The sequence below is a fragment of the Acanthamoeba castellanii genome (genome assembly GCF_000313135.1).
Source record: "Acanthamoeba castellanii str. Neff unplaced genomic scaffold scf7180000084495, whole genome shotgun sequence".
NCBI classification, from domain to species: Eukaryota; Discosea; order Longamoebia; family Acanthamoebidae; genus Acanthamoeba; species Acanthamoeba castellanii.
In genome coordinates this window covers 54,337-67,705 of record NW_004457610.1, presented here as the reverse complement: position 1 = coordinate 67,705, position 13,369 = coordinate 54,337, and the positions used below count along the sequence as shown (strand labels likewise).

The 13,369-nt window shown below is 57.6% G+C and overlaps 6 protein-coding genes across 6 annotated transcripts; 4 read left to right on the top strand and 2 right to left on the bottom strand.

Moving 5' to 3' along the window:
- Positions 1-145: 145 nt before the first annotated feature.
- On the top strand, positions 146-475 carry ACA1_325770 (mixed lineage kinase (MLTK) related protein; the record flags this gene model as incomplete). Its single annotated transcript, XM_004348319.1, has 1 exon — positions 146-475. One exon carries the CDS (start codon positions 146-148, stop codon positions 473-475), a length of 330 nt encoding a protein of 109 aa, XP_004348369.1.
- A 377-nt stretch (positions 476-852) lies between these two features.
- On the top strand, positions 853-1,531 carry ACA1_325760 (uncharacterized protein; the record flags this gene model as incomplete). The annotated part of the gene is made up of 3 exons (XM_004348318.1): positions 853-901; positions 1,013-1,123; positions 1,191-1,531. 3 exons carry the CDS (start codon positions 853-855, stop codon positions 1,529-1,531), a joined length of 501 nt encoding a protein of 166 aa, XP_004348368.1.
- Positions 1,532-2,684: 1,153 nt separating this feature from the next.
- ACA1_325750 (uncharacterized protein) lies at positions 2,685-3,457 on the top strand (the record flags this gene model as incomplete). The annotated part of the gene is made up of 3 exons (XM_004348317.1): positions 2,685-2,733; positions 2,908-3,014; positions 3,152-3,457. 3 exons carry the CDS (start codon positions 2,685-2,687, stop codon positions 3,455-3,457), a joined length of 462 nt encoding a protein of 153 aa, XP_004348367.1.
- A 240-nt stretch (positions 3,458-3,697) lies between these two features.
- ACA1_325740 (uncharacterized protein) lies at positions 3,698-4,447 on the top strand (the record flags this gene model as incomplete). Its single annotated transcript, XM_004348316.1, has 3 exons — positions 3,698-3,746; positions 3,897-4,010; positions 4,110-4,447. 3 exons carry the CDS (start codon positions 3,698-3,700, stop codon positions 4,445-4,447), a joined length of 501 nt encoding a protein of 166 aa, XP_004348366.1.
- Positions 4,448-4,586: 139 nt separating this feature from the next.
- On the bottom strand, positions 4,587-6,976 carry ACA1_325730 (kelch repeat protein; the record flags this gene model as incomplete). Its single annotated transcript, XM_004348315.1, has 6 exons — positions 4,587-5,824; positions 5,904-6,059; positions 6,170-6,322; positions 6,423-6,575; positions 6,672-6,821; positions 6,913-6,976. The coding sequence occupies 6 exons, from the start codon at positions 6,974-6,976 to the stop codon at positions 4,587-4,589; spliced, it is 1,914 nt and encodes a 637-aa protein (XP_004348365.1).
- Positions 6,977-7,818: 842 nt separating this feature from the next.
- ACA1_325720 (pentatricopeptide repeat domain/PPR repeatcontaining protein) lies at positions 7,819-9,962 on the bottom strand (the record flags this gene model as incomplete). Its single annotated transcript, XM_004348314.1, has 5 exons — positions 7,819-8,117; positions 8,214-8,910; positions 9,051-9,193; positions 9,454-9,621; positions 9,839-9,962. 5 exons carry the CDS (start codon positions 9,960-9,962, stop codon positions 7,819-7,821), a joined length of 1,431 nt encoding a protein of 476 aa, XP_004348364.1.
- Positions 9,963-13,369: the final 3,407 nt, after the last annotated feature.

Here is a 13,369-nt window from a genome sequence, read left to right as displayed (position 1 = left end):
CATCCACCACCCACCACCCACCACCCACCACCCACCACATCATGCACGCGCTCATCTTGTGATTTGATGTACACAGGTGGACGAGAACTGGAACGTGAAGGTGGCCGACTTTGGGTTCGCGCGGATCAAGGAGGAGAACGCGACGATGACCCGCTGCGGCACGCCGTGCTGGACGGCGCCAGAGGTGATCCGCGGCGAGAAGTACGACGAGCGGGCCGACGTCTATTCGTTCGGTGTGATCATGTGGGAGGTTGTGACCCGCAAGGAGCCCTTCGCCGGGCGCAACTTCATGGGCGTGTCGCTGGACGTGCTCGAGGGCCGCCGCCCGGCCATCCCCGGCGACTGCCCGGCTGACTTCCGCAAGGTCATGAAGCGCTGCTGGCACGCGTCGGCCGACAAGCGACCCAGCATGGACGACGTACTCACCTTTTTGGCCAAGCACCTCGACGCCGATGACGCCGGCACCATGCTCTAAACGAAGGCCACATTTTTCACACAATAAAAAAAATACAAAGGAATAACAACAAACAGAGAAAAAGCACAAATATCATATTTAGATAATATGATCACTGGAAGGAAGAAGCAACACCCTTCTCTAAGCTGTCAGGTCTGTCACTGAAGAGACCAATCAGCTCATAGCGATTTTCATCAGCCAATCGATGCGGCGGAAATATTTTTTGTCGACGGGCATGTTCGTGTCCTTTTTCTACCGTGTTGCCTCTCTATGCCGAGGAGCCAATCAGGTCTTCCTCCATCACTTTATCTTCGTCGGCCGCAACTCCAACCCATTCTTTAGCACCCAGCCCAGACCACCAAGACTACCGCAGACCCACTCGCCGCACCATCAACACCATGAGCGCTGCCTTCGCCTTCGTTTTCCTTCTCGCCTGCTCGCTCTTTGGTACCTCTCTTCTCCCTCTACATATCTCCCATGATCACCTGGCACACTCTTTTCTTGGACAGGGAGGTTAATGCAAGATCCTCTTCTTTTTCGTCTTGGCCCACCATGTAGTGGCTGCTCAGGCCAGCAACAACGTTGCCCAGTGCATCATCGCCAAGTGCTCGGCTCAGGTGACCGCCTGCTATGAGGACCCCGTCTGCCTCTCCGCCGCCGAGTGCGTCCGTACGTCCCCCTCCTCTCCGTAATTCCTATTTGCGGCCCTCACACTTCGTCTTATGCGGCATGACAGGTGCTTGCGGCCCGTCCGACGTGTCGTGCGCTCAGGGCTGCGCCACCAAGGCCGCCGGCGACCAGGCCTTCGGCGCCCTGGCCCAGTGCGCCAGCCAGTGCCTCCACTCTGCCACCACCGACGTGTTCGACCTCATCGCGCCCGTCGACGCGCCTTTCGGCAAGTGCTCGTGGATCAAGAAGGCCGCCTGCGCTATTGGCATCGCCAGCGCCGTGGCCGCGTGCGGTGGTCCCGAGGACATTATCTGCATTCTCGCTGCACTGAAGGCCCTGGAGGGCTGCGCCACCTGCTTCTGCGAGGACCACTGCCACGGTCCCTGCCAGGCTCTCCACTTGTGCTAGACAGACCTCACATAGTGCACCAACAAACAATTTTGTTTTTCACAACATGATCATCATGTGAAAGAATCCCTTTCTCTGGGCAGAAAGGGAGCTCTCTGAATTTTCACAGTGATTTGTTCACTCACATTTGATATGGCCACAGGGAAACTTGTGGAGGGGGACTTGTGCTCATTTGCTCTGGCCTCAAAAAGTGTGTAATGGAACTTTGTGGAGGCCTGTTGAAATGACCTGAAGGCCCAATGTTTAGGGTGGTTTTTTGAAGCAACATAAAATGGTGGATAGTTTGCTTGAGCTGCCTCAAAATTGTGGATTAATTTTGTGTGCTGTTGCAGAGGTGGGTCTTAGATTTCCCATGCCTTGAAGTGGAAGCAAAGGAGGTGTCATGGCAAACAGTATACTTGCTTGAAGAGCTTGCCTTTGTTGTGCTTGTAGAGGTAGTACTGTTGTAGGGCAAATCTGGACCCACTGGTGCACAAAGTGCAGTCCCCTCTGTTGACTCAGCAAGGTGGCTTACTGTTGAAGATGGTGGGGGTGATCTGATGCTCAATGGTGCTGGAATTCTTGCACCTATACTTGTATCACTTTGTGTACTGCTGTGGAGCCACTCCTCTTGGTGGGCTCAGCCTTCTGATTGGTGGACCATTTCAGAAGCCATACCAAAGTCAACATGTATCCACTCATACACCCACATCAGCACAAGAAGCTATCAACCTTCAATGCAGGCCAAGCAGGAGTAAACATGTATCCATGTGTATGCCTTCATACATACCCACCACATGAAGCAAAAAGTTGACAGGTGGAACAAAACACATCTGCCAATCTTTTCCAATCCAATGTCCTGCCAACCTTGCTCAGGGTCAGTGCAAGCAGGCAAGAGATATGCATTACATCACCTTCGTCTTTTGTTTTCCACGCTCATCATTTCGGACAAAACCTCACATTTTAATGGCAACGGTTTGGGCAAGGTTTTTGTCGACAGGCATGTTCGTGCCCTTTTTCTCCCGTGTTGCGTCACTTTGAGGAGGGAGCCAATCAGCTCTTCCGGCCAATACGGAGGTGGATGCTCACTTTATCTTCGTCGGCCGCAACTCCAACCCACTCTTTAGCATCCAACCCAGACCACCACAGACCCACTCGCCGCACCATCCGCACCATGCGCGCTGCCTTCGCCTTCGTTTTCCTTCTCGCCTGCTCGCTCTTTGGTACCTCTCCCTCTTTCCATATCTCTTCTCCCCCTTCCTTTTTCTCTTTCGATCTTTTGTCTTCGCTCTTTGCTCTTTTCTTCGTTCGGGAGACTCCATCAACACCCCCAATGATCACCTATTTCCTTGGATTATGGAGGTTAACTTTCTTTTTCGTCTTGGCCCACCATGTAGTGGCTGCTCAGGCCAGCAACAACGTTGCCCAGTGCATCATCGCCAAGTGCTCGGCTCAGGTGACCGCCTGCTATGAGGACCCCGTCTGCCTCTCCGCCGCCGAGTGCGTCCGTACGTCCACCCCACCACCGTCGTGTTGTTATTTGTTATTTTAGCTCCGTAACTCCTATTTGCGGCAACCCACTCACACTTCGTCGTGCGGGGGATAGGCGCTTGCGGCCCGTCCGACGTGTCGTGCGCTCAGGGCTGCGCCACCAAGGCCGCCGGCGACCAGGCCTTCGGCGCCCTGGCCCAGTGCGCCAGCCAGTGCCTCTACTCCTCCACCACCGACGTGTTCGACCTCATCGCGCCCGTCGACGCGCCTTTCGGCAAGTGCTCGTGGCTCAAGAAGGCCGCCTGTGCCGTCGGCATCGCCGGCGCCGTGGCCGCGTGCGGTGGTCCCGAGGACATTATCTGCATTCTCGCTGCACTGAAGGCCCTGGAGGGCTGCGCCACCTGCTTCTGCGAGGACCACTGCCACGGTCCCTGCCAGGCTCTCCACTTGTGCTAGACAGACCACACACAGGGCTGCCTTAACAATTTTTTTTTGTACAACACGATCATTACCAATTGTGATTTTGCTCTTTCCAGCCAAACACAATCGTGCACCAAGGGGGAGGTTTGCAGTGAGAAGTTGGACCTGTGGCTTAAGCCAATCGGGTGGATTCGTCAATACGGAGGTGAGCGACAAAGTGACCCGGATTATTCCTCTCTTATCAACCCCAACCCAAGACCCACTTGAGTCGCAAACATGCACGCTGCCTTCGCCTTCGTTCTCCTTCTCGCGTGTTCGCTCTTTGGTACCCCCTGCCTTCGCTCTTCCTTTCAATCCTCCACTTCTTTTTCGCTTTTGATCTTTATTTGCAGTACTCCTCCCCTTCATTTCCTGCGGCCGTGTCTCAAAAAGTGTTACTGCTGTTTCTCTTCTTCATCCTTCTCCTTCAATGTAGTCGCCGCGCAGTCCCAACACAACGACATTGCGAAGTGCATCATCGCCAAGTGCCCGGCTCAGGTGATGGCCTGCTATGAGGACCCCGTCTGCCTCTCCGCCATCGCGTGCGTCCGTACGTCTTCCTCTCCGCCTTCTCCCTTGTGATCGATTTCTATTTTAGCTACGTAACTCCTATTTGCGCCAACCACACGACCCCTTTGCCTGTGTACAGAGGCGTGTGGTCCGTCCGACGTGGCGTGCGCCACTGGCTGCACGCAGGCCGCCGGCGACCCGACCTTCGGCGCCCTGGCCCAGTGCGCCAGCCAGTGCCTCTACTCCGCCACCACCGATGTGTTCGACCTCATCGCGCCCGTCGACGCGCCCTTCGGCAAGTGCTCGTGGCTCAAGAAGGCCGCCTGTGCCGTCGGCATCGCCGGCGCCGTGGCCGCGTGCGGCGGCCCCGAGGACATTCCCTGCATTCTCGCCGCTCTCAAGGCTCTCGAGGGCTGCGCCACCTGCTTCTGCGAGGACCACTGCCACGGTCCCTGCAAGGCTCTCCACCTCTGCTGAAGATGAGCCACGCCAAAGAAGTTCGTTGTACAACGCCACCATCGATTTTTTTTGACACAAAGCTGCAAAGATGTAGAGGCGAAGAAAGATGTATTACAAAAAAAAAGGTACTGCACTACTTGTTGCAGTTGGGCTCCCCTCAGTGGGCGGCGGTGGCGTCGCCGCCCTTTCTGGGGGTGGTCTTCTTGTCCTTGCCTACTCCGTCGGCCTTGGCGGCGGGCTTCTTCTTCTTGAGCTTCTTGAGGTCACGCTTCATCTTCTTCATCTGCTTGGCCATCCCGTCGGCCAGCTTCTGCAGCTCGACGTCGCGCGCGTCAAGTCGCTCCCGTAGCGCCGCCACCTCGCGCTCGCGCTCGTCCAGCCGGCCCCGCAGCTCCGTCACATCGCCCCGCAGCTTCTCCACCACCTCGACCTGCTCGTTCGCCTGCAGGAGCTGCTGTTGGTGCTGCTGATGCGAGACCGGATAGGCCACGCTCCGCCGCGACAGACTGCGCGGGTTGGGCGAGCCCGACGACGGTGAACCCGACAAGGCGGCGGGCGAGGCGCCGGCGCCGGCGGTGGAGGAGCCGGACGAGGTGGCGTCGAAGCGCGCCTTGAGGAGGGCGATGCGGGAGCCGCTCCGCTCTTCGAGCTTGACGGGCGTCGACGGCGGCGTCGCGAAGGTCGTGCGAGGCGGCGATGACGAAGACGAAGAAGATGACGACGCGGACTGCGCAGCCTGTGGGGTGGGCGTGGGAGCTCCGTTTTCGTTGTTGGCGACGGGTGCGGGCGAAGCGTCGGCTGCAGCGGTCTCGGTCGAGGCGCCGTTTTCCTGGGCCGCCACGGCCGCGACTTGCCTCGATCGCCGCGCCTCCTTCTCTCGTCGCCTGATCTCGCTCTTCTCCTTCCTCTTCTGCTCCTTCCTCTTCCTCTTCTGTTCTTTGTCGCTTTCGCTTTCGCTTTCACTCTTGTCCGTCTCCACGTTGCTGCTCTTCTTCTTATTCTTCCCCTTGGGCTCTTCGCTCTTATTGGTGACGTCACCGCCGTCGCTTCGCGGCGCTTCGGCCTGGCCTTCGCTTTCGTTTTCGTTCTGCTGGGTCTCGCGGCCGTTGTTGGCCGGCTCCTCCTGGGCGCGCGGGCTCCCGGCAGCCGCCGCAGCCGCCGCCTGGGGCGAAAGCGACACAGTGCCTCGCTTCCGGTTCGTGCCGCTGTCCCGCAGCACCGAAGGCGAGACCGGCGCCGGCGCGGTGTCCATGCGCGCCCGCGACTGGCGCCACTCCTTGGGCGGCGGGGTCACCGGTGCCGTGAAGGTCTCCTCCGTGGCCGTGGCCGCGGCTGCAGCCGTCGTCGCAGGCGCCGTCCCGTTGGTCGTCTCGTCTTCGAATTGTTTTGGCAGAACTGTTTTGAATTACACCAAATGTCAGCCACGACACATGGTACGCCGCACACACGCCACGCAAGAACAGGGGGACGCTACCGGAGAGATCGAAGGAGTAAATGTCGTCGAACCGCTTGGCGCCGTCGCTGCCGCCAAAGATGCAGAGGTGCCCGCCGCTGGAGATCACCGCCGAATGAGCCCGTCGCTCAGCGGGCACGTCGCCGTCAATGCTCACCACCGTCCATCGGTTTGTTCCTACAGGCAGTTCCGTGATGTGCGTTCGTGTGCGATGTGAATGTGTCGTGTGTCGTGTCGTTGTTAGTAACTGTGCCGAGCAAAGTCAGAAATGAGAGGTACAAGCGTACGAATAGAGTAGACACTGAGATCGTTGAAGTTCTGTTTGCCGTTCATGCCACCGAAGACGACCATCAGGGAGCCGTACGCAACGGCCGTGTGACCCGCACGCGGCCACGGCTTCACCACGCTCTCCGCCGTGACGACCCGCCACGATTGCGTGCCTGTCGTTCGTTGCGCAGAGAACAGAAAGCATAGAAGAGATCTCAGATATCAGTCGTGTCGCCGTTGCACAACTCTGCGTGGTGTGCCGCGAGTGCGTACCAAAATGGAAGGCGTGGAGGTCGTGGTAATGCCTGGTGCCGTTCTTCCCGCCAAACACGTACATCTCGTCTTCATAGACGACCGCGCTGTGGTACTGACGAGGCGGCGGCGGGGTGCCCTGCTTGACCAGCACTGCATTCCACTGCATCAACTCTGTATGTGTGTGACAATCAGTCACCACCACTTCGAGAAAACGTCACCGCACACACCACCGCACACACCCACCACCGCACACGACATGAAGCGTACCAAAGTCGAAGCAGTAGAGGTCATTCCTATCCACGCCATCGTAACCGCCAAAGATGTACATCTTGTCCTGCTGGTGCACGACGGCGCTGTGGCCGAAACGGGGCGATGGCGCCTTGCCTCGTCCCACCAGCTCCTTCCAATCGCCCGTCACTGCAGTACCCCGACAAGCAAGTGCGTTGTGATGAGAAGGGAGAACGAAGAAGAGCGAACAGAGAAGAACGAAGAAGAACGAAAAGCCAACCGGAGTCATAGGCCTGAAGGTCGTTGAGAGACTTGGCGCCGTCGTAGCCGCCAAAGACGATCATCTGGGTGTGGCTGAAGACGGCCGAGTGGCTGCTGCGGGCCGGCGGGCAGTCGTCCTCTTCAACCTCCGCCGTCCACTGGCCTCCTCCGTTTCCTCCTGCGCTCCCCCTCGTTAAGTTTTATGTCCTACTCGCTTGCCCTGCAATAGGAGCCAAAAGAACGAAGAAAAGAACGAAAGCGAAGAAAAGAACGAAGACTGAAAAAAGAGGGAAGGGGGCGAGTAGTACCGTGCGTGGAGGGGTGGTGGTAGGCGTGGAGGTCGCGCAGGCGGGACGTGCCGTCGAATCCGCCGAAGAGGAACGTCACATCGCCGAGCGTAGCGCACGTGTGACCGGCCCTGGCCGTTGGCGGATGCCCGACGCAGGGCGACAACACCCACCGTCCTGCGATTTAGATTTGAATAAAATCCGCAAATCAAAAACGGAGGGTGACGAAATCGAACACATCGAAGGAGTATTTTTTGTCGCCGTAAAAGAATTGAATGCAAGATGAAGATGGAGATGAAGACGAAGATCGAGGCAAGGGGAGCGATGAACGAGAAAAATCGAAACGAGGAACGAACCTTTATGTCCTTGCATGGCGGATCAAATTGAATATCAAATTGATTATTATGTTCTCGTTTCTCCCTGAGGGGGGTTGTCTTTGTCCTGTCCAACGTTCGATGCGGATTGAGAAGCTGTTCTCTCTTGCCGCCACTTCTTTCTTTGCCTCGTGCCCTGAACAGCTCAATTAAAAATTAAATTCACCAACGGGAGTTGGCCTGAACTTTCAAACTTTGATTTGTGATTCGTTCAAACTCTGTTGTGGTAGCAACCCGAACAGTGCTTGGCGCCACGTGCCGGGATCAGTCGAGCTGCGGCTGGCGTGGCTTCTTCGCAGCAGTGGAAGACTTGAAGAGCCCCGCGTCGCGGAGCTGTTCGAGGAGCTTCCGCGTGCGGCCGAACCGTCGTATCCGACACTGCGACGTGAAGGCGAAGAAGTAGGTCGGGTGCAGCCGGAAGCTGGGGGTGCCGGCGGTGGCTGGCGGCACCCCTTGTTCTCCTCCTTTTCCTTCTCCCTCTCCCCCGCTTTCCTCTCGTGCCTTGAGCACCCGCTGCATGAACTGCACCGCCTCCTCCGGCTTCTCCTCCTTCTTGCACTCATCTGCACCGATGTCGGTGAGCGACGACAACCAAGTGTCAGCGTTGACACAAGCACAAGAAATGATGATGAGTGATCAATGGAAAAAGGTGGAGGTACCGAGGTAGGGCTCGAGGAAGGTGGTGGGGCGGTAGCCGAACCGGTGCTTGTGGAGGACACGCACCAGGGCGAGCAGTGACTCGACGTGGTCGCGCACGGTCGCGGTCTCAGTCCCGACCCGGTCGAGGAAGCGCACGATGCGGAGGCCCGTCTCGCGGTCGAGCCGCTGGCCCACGCGCTCCATCCGCGCGCACACGTCGGCCATCTCGCGCACGCGGCCGCGGTCGAGGAGCGCCTTGGCGTAGTCAAAGTAGAGCCGGTCGTCGACCTCCACCCCGCCGGCCGCCATCTCGTCTAGCTGCGCCACGGCCCGCTCGAACTCGTTCTTCTCGGCGCGGGCCTGGACGAGCAGACTGTAGTGCTGGACGTTGGGCTGGAGCCCGCTGCGCTTGAGCGCGTCGAAGAGCTCGATGGCCTCGTCGGGCCGGCCCCGCTTGATGCTGGCCTGCATGAGCGGCGTGTAGGTCAGCTCGTCGGGCTTGACCCCGTGCCGGGCATGCAGGCCCGCATAGTAGGCAAAGGCCTGGTCGAACTGGCCGTGCTTGACGAACTGGTTGATGATGACGTTGTGGGTGGCGATCGAGGGCACGATCCCGAGCGAGGACAACACCTCGACCACCTGCAAGGCGTTCTCTTGCTTGTTCACCTTGAAGAAGCACTCGATGAGATTGCCCATGATGTGCTCATCCATCTTGATCTGTTTTACACACATACGCACACGCACCACACCGCGCGCGCGTACACACCCACGACACACACACGAAGCACACACACACACCGCACACACGCGCCACGGTCAATCACTGAGTGAAAACAGGGGAGGACGAGCGGCTGAACCTTGCGCTGGAGCATCTCCTGTATCACCCGCTGACAGCTGTCCGCGTCGCCCTGCCTCGCGTAGGCGTTGAGCAGCGTCGAGTAGGTGTAGAGGTCTGGCGTCGCGTCGCACGCCTTCATGATGTCCACCAGATCGTTCATGCCTTCATTCCCATGAGCCAGAGGCATGAGGGAGTATTGCTATTAGACGGCGTGTGGCGTGTGGCGTGTGGCGTGTGGCGTGTGGCGTGTGGCGTGTGGCGTGTGGCGTGTGGCGTGTGGCGTGTGGCGTGTGGCGTGTGGCGTGTGGCGTGTGGCGTGTGGCGTGTGGCGTGTGGCGTGTGGCGTGTGGCGTGTGGCGTGTGGCGTGTGGCGTGTGGCGTGTGGCGTGTGGCGTGTGGCGTGTGGCGTGTGTGTCGCATACTATCGATGGAGCCCTGCTTGGCGTAGGCGTGGAGCACGATGTTGAAGACCTGCGGGGTCATCTTGACGCCCTCCGCGTCCATACGGATGAGGAACTGTACGCCCTCGCGCAGGAAGTTGAGCTGGACCAGCTCTCGTATCAGAGCGCTGTAGGCATACATGGTCCCGCCTGTGCGTGGACAAGATATTCACATCAATCAGCATATACAACCCACATGGGTTGTGTGTGTCGTGTGTCGTGTGTCGTGTGTCGTGTGTCGTGTGTCGTGTGTCGTGTGTCGTGTGTCGTGTGTCGTGTGTCGTGTGTCGTGTGTCGTGTGTCGTGTGTCGTGTGTCGTGTGTCGTGTGTCGTGTGTCGTGTGTCGTGTGTGTGGTGTGTTGCGAACCTTTGACGCGGGGGAGCAGAGCGCACAGCCGCTGGGCGTCCTCCGGCTGACGGAAGCGGTCGGGCTGCTCGCGGAGGAGTTGCCGCAATGACGTCGGGTGGATGCGCGCGGTGCTTGCCTCCATCTCCTCGAGACTCAAGCGCGGTGGCGCTTTTTGGCTACTCCTCTCCCTATCCACGGCGTCCCCTGATGAAGAAGCCCAACCCCGTCAACCGGCGTGGTGTGCAGTGCGCGGGGGCGTGACACAACGATGGCGCGTAGGGCGTACAGATGCTTCTGCGGTTGCTGGTTTGTGCAGTGGCAAATCGTCGCGCGTGCAGATGGCTCACCAAGCTCGCTGTCGATGGTCGGCGCAGGGTGGACTGCAGCACGAGGCCAGCCATTTGGCTGACCCGACACTGCCCATCTTGTCCAATGATGAGAAAATCGCCCAAAAAGAAAATGAAATGCAGAGATGTCATACCAACAAACTTCGCAGCAGATGCAGGCCGTCGCGTGAGCAAGGGTCGCATCATAGTGTTGGCCCTATTACCTCTGTACATCATCGACGTTAGTGACCTAATTTTTCAAAAGATTTAAAAAGAATAATTTGTTTTTTTTCATCTTTCTTTGTGATTTTCCAGAGTCAATTATTACTCCGTTTTTGGGCCACTCCGCAGGCGACCTCGGTCCTGGTCGCTTTTCGCTTTTCTCCCCGGTCGCGAGCGTTGGTTTGCGGGGAGCGAACACAGACCCAACGGGGAACGGGGTATTGATTAGCAGGAAAGAAAAACTAAAAAAGCCCAGCCGCACGAGGATGAAGAAGAATGCGAGGCCCCACACCGACAGCGGGGGTTCGACCAGCGCGCCGAGGAGCCTCGGCTCGAGTTCGTCGCGGTCGCCATCGACCTCGGGCAGCACGACGGCGGGAACGGGAGGTACGGCGGGCTCGGTCGGGGCGGTTCGGATCGGAGGCGTGGGCGCCCTCAAAGAACTCGAAGAGACGGCCAAGCTGGGCGATGAGGCCGCCTGGCGCAGCCTGCTTGATCGCCTGCCCAACGCCAACGCAATCTTTCATCTCAACGTACCCCCACCCTCCGTTCTTTCTCGTTTTCGATCTTCCGGGCCCCCCCTCCTTAAATCCCCCTTCTCTTTTCGTTCTTTTCCCCCCACAACAACTTGAGCTTCTTCACGCCGAGATTCGTCGTTCGTTCACACACACACACGAGCTCCCTTATTTTATTTAGTATTGATATTTCTTATTTGTATTTTTGCATTATTCGTGCACATAATTGCTTGAGAGAATTTGACGTGCGACTGACCACGACCACGACCTGTTGTCTGTTGCCCACCGACAGACGGAGGTACGACCGTCCGAGCCTCCCATCGGTGGTGTTGTGTGCAGGTGGCTGACACGTCGCGTGCGACGTTCTGAACTTTTGTGCGGGGTTGCTCGGGCCGTTACACACCTGCCAGGAGGTAAACAAACACTGCCTGTTGTCCTGTTTGCGCTTGGTTGCTTGGTTGAGGTTTGGTGACTGACCTTTCTGCCGCACAACGTTGTGCGTTCGCTGTGCCTGGTCTAGTGGGTACGCGCTGCTGCATCGCTGTTCTTCCCCGCAATGTGGAGCGGAAATGAGCACCACTGTTGGGTTCACACGCCTTTTTTATAAACACGCCACAGAGGACACCTCTGTATGTGGCGGCCGAGGAGGGACGGACCAGCTTTGTCATCGAATTGCTACGACGAGGCGCCGAAGTCAACGCTCCTTCTGTACCTCTCCCCAACACCGCACACGCACCACCGCACACAATCACGCGTCGCGATTGCACCGCTAATTCGTCTTCGCGCAGAGGGTACGATATGGACTGTCAACTCAAAATCCGCTCTTTTATTTCTAACCTGATGACGTCGTGATCTTCGTGTGCGCTATAAACCCAAAACCATCCACCGAGCAGAGGGTACTCCCCGCTCTCCTATGCGGCCCAACTTTATTATTATTATTTTGAGCGTAACTCACCATACGACACTGTGGTGCATCTCCCAGGTGGTACGCGTTCTTCTTGTGGCTTTGTGCGTTGCTTTGGTGCAGCCTGGGCGAAGCTGGCACACATCTGACTTGCGTTTGAATCAAACATTGCTTCTCCTTCTCCTCGTGCTGCTGCCGCTCCGTTTGCCCTCGGCTCGCCCATCCCGTGCAGAAACGAGTACGCAAGCCCTCTCTCTTTCACTTATCCATGTAACAAGTCTAATTTTCCTTCGCTCTTTCCCTCGTCTCTTTCGCTCTTGGGCCATGTCTGCGATTACAGCTGGTACGGCTTTGAGTGTTGCTTCTCCACCACCGACAACGCTCGCGCAAGCTAACCAATTCGTTTGTTCTCTATCCTATCCAGGACGTACGTTGCCACACACAGACACACACACTCACCATGTGAGGTTTCCTGTCTGACGCCCCCGGGTCCTTGTTTGGGGTTGGTGTGGTCCCCATATCTCTGTGGCTGATTTTCCACCAATCAGAACGTGCGTTACATTCCGCCTCTCCTCTGATTGGTCGCAGCGAGCAATCTTTTTCCCTTGTTCATTTTACCGTGACTGACCTGACCGCCAACACAGACGGTACGCACTGCTACGGCCTCCTCCCTTACGGCCCGCACTGAACTGACCCACCTGCCCGTTGATCCTCCCCCTTTTTAAATGTCCGGTCACTCAGTTGGTACGCGAACACTCTTCCCACTCTGTCGCCACCGCCACTTCTAATCGATCAGTCATGGACGCGCAGGGGGTACGTTTGAGTGAGGCGTGAGTGCGTTGTGTTGTGCAGGTCCCTTTGGCCCTGGTTGCTTGCACACCGTGTGTTGACGACTTCCTCCCTTGGGCTTGTGGCTGCCTTTTCTTCTCATGTAGGCTGTACGTGCTCTATCTCCCCCCCACACAACAAGTTTATCTTTTCGTCTGTGTGCTCATCCACTCTCAATTGTCCGTCTTGTCGTTGCGTTGTGCAGATCGTACGTTACTGAGCTCGCGTTTCATTGTGAGCTGTGGTCGCCAACGCTAACACATAATCAAATGCCTGCATCAATCACCTTTCTTCTTTCTTCGGCCGTCACCATCAACCACAACCCGCCAGCTGGTGCGCTCCGCCCTCTCCACTCTTCTTGTAGTGTGAGCCCCAATCTTGATCGCGCCCATCCTCATCCGTTTCGTGTCAAATGTCCAGGGAGAAGCAGAGCCGATACAGCCAACGCTGAAGGAGGCCAAAGTGCGTATTTCCTCTTTCCTTCACGTTGCGCTGGTCACCTTTCGACCTGACTTCGGCACCACCCCACACGCACACCACACATGAACGCTTCCGCGCTGCGTAGTATGTACGTACCCACCCGCTGGTCCCCACAAGGTGGTGTTCAGGTGCTTTTGAACAAAAACGCAGAGTTTGACTCACCACTCGCATCTTCCCGTCCACCAGGAGGTACGCACGAGACACGCCGAGGCCCTACGCCAAGGCCTGCCATTTCGGGCCCAAGGCTCTAACCTGCTCTCTTTTCGCGGGCCGC